The 9104-nt window shown below is 41.3% G+C and overlaps 1 protein-coding gene across 1 annotated transcript; it reads right to left on the reverse strand.

Annotated features, from left to right (window-relative positions):
* Nucleotides 1–756: 756 nt before the first annotated feature.
* On the reverse strand, nucleotides 757–5532 carry LOC110528128 (vasopressin V2 receptor-like). Its single transcript, XM_021609951.2, has 2 exons — nucleotides 4699–5532; nucleotides 757–4542 (listed from the first exon to the last, which is right to left on the reverse strand). Exons 1-2 carry the CDS (start codon nucleotides 5525–5527, stop codon nucleotides 4334–4336), a joined length of 1038 nt encoding a protein of 345 aa, XP_021465626.2. The 5' UTR covers nucleotides 5528–5532; the 3' UTR covers nucleotides 757–4333.
* Between the last annotated feature and the right edge of the window lie 3572 nt (nucleotides 5533–9104).

Genomic DNA, 9104 nt, shown 5'->3' on the forward strand with positions numbered 1-9104 from the left:
GATCTGTGCCTCGACACAATCCTGTCTTGGACCTCTACCGACAATTCTTTCAACCTCATGGCTTGGTTTAGTAACGATCGTCTGTGGTGGAAGAAGGTGAGGACCAAAGCGCAGCGTGGTAAGTGTTCATCTTATTCAATGAAAAAACTGAACACTGAATAACAAACAACAAAGAAACAACCGAAACAGTTCAGTTCTGAAAATAACCACCCACAAAACACAATCGAAAACAGGCTACCTAAATATGGTTCTCAATCAGGGACAATGATTGCAGCTGCCTCTGATTGAGAACCATACCAGGCCAAACACAGAAATAGAAAATCATAGAAAAACTAACATAGACAACCCACCCAACTCACGCCCTGACCATACTAAAACAAAGACATAACAAAATAACTAAGGTCAGAACGTGACAGGTTTTTGCTCTGACATGCACTGTCAACTGTGGCACATTATATTAACAGGTGTGTGCCTTTCCAAGTCATGTCCAATCAATTGAATTTACCCCAAGTGGACTCCAATCAAGGTGGAGAAACATCTCAAGGATGATCAATGGAAACAGGATGCACCGGAGCTCAACTTCGAGTCTCATTGCAAAGTGTCTGAATACTTATGTAAATGTGATATTTCAGTTTTTTTAAATATAAATTAGCAAACATTTCTAAAAACCTGTGTTTGCTTTGTCATTATGGGGTATTGTGTGTAGATTGATGAGAGGGAAAAAACAATTAAATCAATTTTAGAATATGGCTGTAACGTAACAAAATGTGGAAAAATTCAAGAGGTTTGAACACTTTCCAAATGCACTGTAAGTATTGGCCCAGAATTTCCACATCTGTGCATCCCTAACTTGAACACATACCTTTACTAGTGAAGGACTTTTCAAATCTTTCTTTTTCAAATCTTTCAGTTAGCCTTTTCATTCTGCTTCTAACAGCCCTTTGTTCAGTAGACATGATTGTGTTAAATAGACATGGGCGGGGCCTCAGACTGGCCTCCAAATCGCTTACAAACACATACACATTACCTGTGATTGATTGATTGACAGGCTGACAGTACAGTCGAGTTTCCCAGTGCTGCACAGTGACTGATCCTGGAAAAGAACAGCTAATAACGGCTTTCTGATTACATGTATTGATCTTTGAAACGCTGCATCTGACAAACCATTCTTCCAATGCAACATTCTAAATGGAACAGAAAATATGCTAATATCCATTCCCTTGGAAAGCCACATTATTCTGTTGTATCACCTGTTCATACTGTAGAGCAGGATTTCCCAAACCCATGACCGAGTTTGGGTAGAGTAAAAGTGTTCCACATATAGTCCTCTTTAAAATAACCAATCTCAGTCCTCTTAATGTGAACTCAGTTATTTTTGTATTCACATTGCCTTTGAATGAGGACTCTTTTGCCAGTTCACTTCACCCATTTTGTGGTCCGAGTCTTCTTTGCATTCACATTGCAATGTTTAGAAAGGAACCAACATTTTTTTCCCAACATTCACTCAATGCACTCTGGGTTTTTACAAAGGACAGGTCAAGCCATTCCATCAGAACATGTTATCGTACAGCTAGAGATACAGTACAGGTAGCTTACTTAAAATCATTTAAAAAACAAACATTTTGGAAGCTAATCTATTGCATTTAATTAAAAGATGATGTAATAATTGCAATCAGAAGATATTATTAACATGTGAATATTATTGGTAACAGCATAAACAACAGAAGAATAACTGCAGATTAAATAATGCTGTAATTGATCATTGTACACCCAATGTAGGCTACAGCCCATTTAAGAGCTAGAATTTATGTTGTACCCTATGTTGTGATTCTCATCAAATACAGTATGTTGTGGCCTTTAACACTATTCAAACTCCACAATCGAGTAAACATCTTATGAAGCTCTCTTATAGAGCACATATAGCAAACAAATAATCTGAACTGAAAACTCCACACATATTTTGGAATTACTGTGCATCAGTGACAATCACTAATCAATATACAAAAATAGCACACATTATTTTCTGCAAACCTGCACATCATCATCTTCCCTCTATTGTGGCACCAATGAAAAGGTGGTGCGGAATAATGACAAGCAAACCGGGGGAGTTTTGTGTTACTAACGGGGCGGCAGGTAGCCTAGTGGTTGGACTTGTAAAGGTTGCAAGATCGAATCCCCGAGCCGACAAGTTAAACATCTGCTGTTCTACCCTTGAACAAGGCAGTTAACCCTTGTTCCCTAGTAGGCTGTCATTGTAAATAAGAATTTGTTCTTAACTGACTTGCCTAGTTAAAGCATGGTAAAATACATAAAACATTTCCCTGAAAAATGGAACTGCAGTGAACCGAACTCAGACCACTTCTTGAAACCGGCACAGTTCGGTTCGCTTCCGGGACTCTTTTGAGCGGTCTGCGTTTCTTTGGCGTATTCACACTGCACAAGAAAATAAGCGAAGCAACAAAAAAATGATCTGAAAGGGACCAAGAGTGAAACACCCTAAGGCTATAGTCAGGGAGAAACTATGGCAAGCAGCTCTTATAAAGATACATACCGGTCTGCCAGGCTCCTAAACCTAGCTTGGTCCCAGGTATGTTCTTATTCATGCCAGCTCCATTGCTGTCAGTAACCAGGTTTACATCCAACCTTTTTAAGCTACTAAAGTACATGTTGGATAAAAAATGTCGTGACAGATGATGAAAACAAAAATTTGTCGGTAAACCTTTCAAAATACTCTAGACAAAATGGGATCGTTTTGTACAATTTATTATGCGAGAAATTGCGGTGGAAACGCCTTTATGCGCAAATGTTGATATACTGCAATAACCATCATATCTAAGTAAACGTGTGTGTTCCTTCCACTACGACTCCGGGAAGCATGCAGTTTATTAAACTGCAGATGAAATAAATTATGATGAACTTCACAGAATGGTGAAAGTGTACTGTGATGAGTTTATTGCTTTTTTCCAATACATATTGAGGGTCTTATTCTGGTGACATATGATCGATGTTTGGCTGCCATTTGACAAAACAATTATAATCTCGCTCTTTTATCCATAATAATCTCATCATGTAGGCTATACGTGCGCTCTAGTCAACAGCGCTCAGATATAGTACTGTACAGAATCTACTATATGGCTAGAGCGCACGTGCCAATACCAGAGTAGGCACACTTGCTAAACAAAGCGCTGTTTTGTGTGAGTAAACCATCTGTAGAGTTGAAAATGCGATGGAAACCCATGTAACTTGTATTTTTTTATTCGGTACAATGTATTTTTTTTTTATCGTGCAACAAATCAATTTGATGGAAACACATGTTTAGTGCGAAAATGCGCATATTGTTATTATGCGGATTTTTTTATTCTTTAATATTAATTCACATGAAAATCTGTTGGATGAAAACAACCTAGCTATTGACACACAAAAATGTGGTAGTTTATTTTATAATCGCTTGCACTACAAAATCATTGGTGTCTTTCTCAGTTTAGAACATAGAAGATGAACATTAGAGAAGACTTTCATAAATCGTTTTTTATATGTACAAAGTTAAGTTTTACCAAAAATATGTCTGGGCACTCTAAAGTTGGTCTGTTGGTCTGTCTTGTTAAGCTACAACTTGAACTGTCTCTGTGAACACACAGCTTCTATTTTGTAAAGGATTATTTCACCATGTCTCTGACTGGCCTGACTTGCCTAGTTAAATAAATAAATACAAATTCATAAAAGCACTAAACATCTTCTCCAATGTTGATGATGAAAGTTTGATCGTTTACAATGTATTTATGAAATATAACAATAATAACAGGCAGTAAATTAATTCTATATGCCTGCTATACAATATTTTGTCAAACAATTTGCAGGTGTTAACATGGATTTTGTTAGATTTGGAAAATTATTCACATAAGGTACCAAACGAATCTATTTTCTGGACTCCACCGACATGTTGACCACACCTTGTCACAATGTCTCTCATTACTATGTTGTCTGACAGATGTTTTACAACCGTGATTTAGCTCCCTGTGACGCCCAGCACCAGCCTACAGCACCAACCGCCTGCCTTTATCCATTAGCGGCGGTTTACCCCCCAGGATTTGGCGCGTATTTGCGCAAATACCCTACGGTACGCTTACAATTATCCTACCTATTTCTGGCTCCATTATAGTGAGTACTTTAATGTCCCCGAAATATCACTTGATACATCTTGACCATGATATCGAGGGAGTAAATGGCCCGTCATCAGAACTGCCCTTGACTCGCCGTTGGTTACCTTATTGACTGTGCGTGCCTCTAGTCACTTGCTTCCCAACACACCGTGGGGATTTGAAAACCGTGCGTTCTATTTGGAGTCGGACATGCTTTTGAAGCTCACGTAGAGCGAGCTGACCACCGCGGCCTCATCATTAATGGAGTCTTTCACTTCGGACGGACTCCGGCACAGCACCGTTTCCAGCTTCTTGGGCAGCTGGCCGCTGAAGAGCAGGTAGATGCAGGGGTTTGTGCAGCTGTTCAGACTCGCCAACAGCATCAGGATGGTGAACGTTGTCGCTACAATGACAATAACACAAGATGAAATTACGCACAGGTAGACTAGCTTACCCAAAATCAGAGGGCGTGTAAACAATAAAGCACTAGGCTACATCAACAGTCATAATTGTTGACTTTATTATTTAGTTATAATAAGATTGATATCCGTGTTCTTACTTTCTGTCGGCGCGTCAATGTCCCAAACAGACCAAAGCTGGACCATGAAGAACGGAGTCCAGCAGATGATATAGACGAACACAATAACCACCGTCATCTTCACGGTCTTGATTCGTGCTTTGGACACCCCGGTCACGCTGCTGGTTCTGGAGGGCAGTCGAAAGGCCACCCCGCTGCCCCCCTCCTGATGCGTCTTTAGATAAAGGTTGACCTGGATGGCTCGACATATTTGCACCTGGCACACCACCACAGTCAAAATGGGTAAGATAAAGATGACCAGCGTGGTCCAAGTGATGTAGGTCTTCAGGCCCCAGGGCTGGATGAAGTCCGCCCAGCAGTCGAACACCCCGGGCGCCACCTGGACCCTCGAGAAGATGAACATCTGAGGCAGGGCGCCCACGAGGGAGATCGTCCAGGCGACGCACACTGGGATGTTCCAGCGCGCGTGCCTCCTCTGAAACTTGACCATGGGGTTGCATATAGCCTGGTAGCGGTCAATGGTCATCACCACAATCATGTAGGTGGACGCAAACATGCCCACTACCTGCAGATACTTCACCAAGCGGCACACCAGGTCTGGTCCAATGAACCTGTCAGTAATTTCCCACATGAGCTGCGGGCAAACCTGGAAAAACGCAACCACCAGGTCTGCGATGCACAGATGGAACACGAAGACACGCATCCTGGAGACCTGTTTGCGCCGCTTCCACAGAACCAGTAATAGCCCGGTGTTCAGGATAGAGGCGCTTACGAAGATAACACTGAGCAGCGCGATCTCTACTTTGGCAAGTTTCTCATCCCTGGGCGTGTCCTCAACCTCCATCATCATACTGAAGTTACCGAGACTGCTGTTAAACGGGTGCATGGTTTACTGACGGAGAGCGAAGAGGAGGCCCGCAACTTTACGCACGAGTGTTCTTCTGCAGAGAAACAAATACAAAGATTCATACACTGACTAAATGAGAAACGTTGATTTGCTATTATACTATTGTTATGATTGATCTACCATATCTGATCTTAACTTCTCAAATAACAATAAAAAGCAAGTCTGAGTGAGCAAGTTAAGTTGCGTTTAGGCTAATTAAACTTCGAAATTACAATGAATAAATGCTTATCAAATACTGACATCACATCTATGTCAAAACAAAATGGCCTAAATGTCCAAATAACTCAATGATTTCAATCCATAAAAATAAAAAAATAGGACCATAGGCTAAAGAAACGTAGGACTATAACATAAACAGACACAACTTACTGATAATTCATTTGATTGAAGTGCGCAGGATAAGTCTACTGATGAGGTGTTGCAGTGGTTTCTCTGGGTTTTATATTATTCGCATGGGAGAGGGTGGGGTGGAGCTTCCGCACCACAGTCCGCGCGTACAGCGGCTGCCGCTTTTCTTGACTAGAGAGCCCTTTACACTCTAGCGAGAAGTCTCAAATATGATCACTTGTATAATTTAAAAAATGTAAATATTGTTTTCTTTTTTAGCATAACGCGTTCGTTTTTTATTTAGTTCGGTCAGCTAAAATCTAATTACATCTAAGTCAAACGTATTTGTCACATAGCTACAGTTTACAGCAGGTATAAAAGGTGCAGCAAAATGATTGTGCTATAGCTCCCTCAACAACGCAGTAGGCCTACATTAATAAATAATAAACAATAACAACGAAAATAGTTTACAAAAATAAAAGTAGTAGAAGTAATAGAAGAGGTAATATGCATAGTAATAATGGACTGTATTTACAAATATAAAGTGGGTAGTGGAATCATTAATAGAACATCATAGTTGACTGTGTGCATGTTCTGAGTGCTTGTGTGTGTGTGTGTGTAAGTCTGTGTGTAAAGGTTGGATGTGTCGTTAGAATTCAAATCATTTCTAGCGTGTCAGGCTGCTACAGTAGGTTGTCTGTACTGTATTAGGCTAACAGATGTTTACATTGGACTGCACTAGGTATAGGTCTACTTGTTATATACAGTAAGCACCCAGTCTTTGGAAGTTGTCTCAGCCTGAAATTCAGTTTCCCTTTCCATAAAGAGCTCCATGCTTCTACATAATAATTCAGGTCTTTAGCCTATGTATTAGCTTCCTGGGACGATGAGATCATCCCAATTTACACAGATCTGAGCGTTCCTGCAACCCTAACCCCAAACTCCAAAATGTAATGTTCCTCAAATAAGTAGGTTTCAGTAATACAAATTTACACGTTTAAAAAACAAAACTTGATACAATTATCACAATTCATAATCCTAAGTCTGACGGTCGGTGGCATTGCTTAAAAATTAATGATATTATATTTCTTTGAGTGCCCTAATACCCAATGACCTATAGTCTCATCCTCCCTATATTGGCTATCCAGACAGACACAAACAATCAGTCCCATCACAGGGCATGGAGATGTGCCAATGTAGCAGAACACCATTAGTGTTCCTAACAACCCCCAGATGTCCTGAAACAGTCAGTGTTGATTCGAGACAGAGTTGACTTCAGCTGGTTAAATATGTTTTCTGTGGAGAAATTATTCGGACACTGTTGCCCTTTGGGTTCCTCCTTCTGGAGCTGACTATCACAACTATATCACACGCTAGTGTTCATGTGGAACAAATGAAAAATCAGGATAATTATATCACTAATTACTCTCACATGCCCATTGTAAAGATGTCGTGATGATAGGTGCCTTATGATCTGTGAATCTGACTGAGCTCAGCCTCTGTGCCCAGCTTGTCCTCCCCTCCCTCGCTGCACATATTCCTCTGGATCAGAATCCCTGGGAGTTGCAGGTGCTCCTCTGGTCCTGTAAGACATACAGCATTGGGTTTACCCACTAAGGGGGGGAGGGAGGGAGGGAGGGAGGGAGGGAGGGAGGAAGGGAGGGAGGGAGGGAGGGAATCTGATTATCTGTCTGAGTTACAATTCATATAAGGAAATCAGTCAATTTAAATAAATAATTAAGGCCCTAATCTATGGATTTCACATAACTGGGAATACAGATATGCATCTGTTGGTCACATATACTGTACCTTAAAAAAGTAGAGGCGTGGATCAGAAAACCAGTCTTTTGGATAGGGTGTTAACCCCGGTGTCCTGGCTAAATAGGGAAGTCAGTTAAGAACAAATTCTTATTTTCAATGACGACTTAGGAACAGTGGGTTAACTGCCTTGTTCAGGAGCAGAACGGCAGATTTTTACCTTGTCAGCTCAGTATCATGCTGAAACATGAGGTAATGGCGGCGGATGAATGGCAAGACAATGGGCCTCAGGATCTCGTCACGGTATCTATGTGCATTCAAATTGCCATCGATAAAATACAATTGTGTTCGTTGTCAGTAGCTTATGCCTGCCCATACCATAACCCCACCACCACCACCACGGGGAACGCTGTTCACAACATTGACATCAACCACCCACACAACGCCATACACGTGGTCTGTCATTGTGAGGCCAGTTGGACGTATTGCCAAATTCTCTACAATGATGTTGGAGGTGGCGAATGGTACAGAAATTACCATTCAATTCTCTGGCAACAGCTCTGGTGGACATTCTTGCAGTCAGCATGCCAATTGCAGGCTCTCTCAAAACTTGAGACATTTGTGGCATTGTGTTGTGTGACAAAACTGCACAATTTAGAGTGGCCTTTTATTGTCCTAATTTGATATTGATTACTGTACTGTTGGGTAGAGCATGCAAGTTAATCTGACTGTTGTGCATAGGACAATAAACATGAACCCCTTTGGATACATTTTTGTGAATTTAGTTTGAGGTCTCAAGCTACTGTTGCAAGTTAGAATAGTAGAATACACAAGGTCAAGTTCAGATTTTTGGTGGCCCCCACCCTCATCAAAATTGGTATATGACTGGGTATATGTATGCCTGATAAGAAAAGGTGTAGACTACCTAGGTGACTCAAAAGCATGTTAATATACAGTGCTTTTTGTGGTGCAAAAGAACACAAGGCACTGCAACGTGCTGCCGGAAGAGGTATGGTTTGATGTCGTGCTTGTAATGACAGACAAATGTTCACTACAACAATAGGAACAAAATCACAACAATAATATCAGAGCAATGCCAACAAGCTCCCTTCACTTTTAAAGAGGGTAATTGTACTACCACCATTTTATTAACCTCGTCCCCAACCTCTATTGCTACAGCATAGAGACAGCTGAGAGCTGGCCGGGTTGGCGAGAGAACCATTTTATTAACCTCGTCCCCAGCCTCTATTGCTACAGCATAGAGACAGCTGAGAGCTGGCCAGGTTGGCGAGAGAACCATTTTATTAACCTCGTCCCCAGCCTCTATTGCTACAGCATAGAGACAGCTGAGAGCTGGCCAGGTTGGCGAGAGAACCATTTTATTAACCTCGTCCCCAGCCTCTATTGCTACAGCATAGAGACAGCTGAGAGCTGG

This window comes from Oncorhynchus mykiss, chromosome 7, assembly GCF_013265735.2.
Source record: "Oncorhynchus mykiss isolate Arlee chromosome 7, USDA_OmykA_1.1, whole genome shotgun sequence".
NCBI classification, from domain to species: Eukaryota; Metazoa; Chordata; class Actinopteri; order Salmoniformes; family Salmonidae; genus Oncorhynchus; species Oncorhynchus mykiss.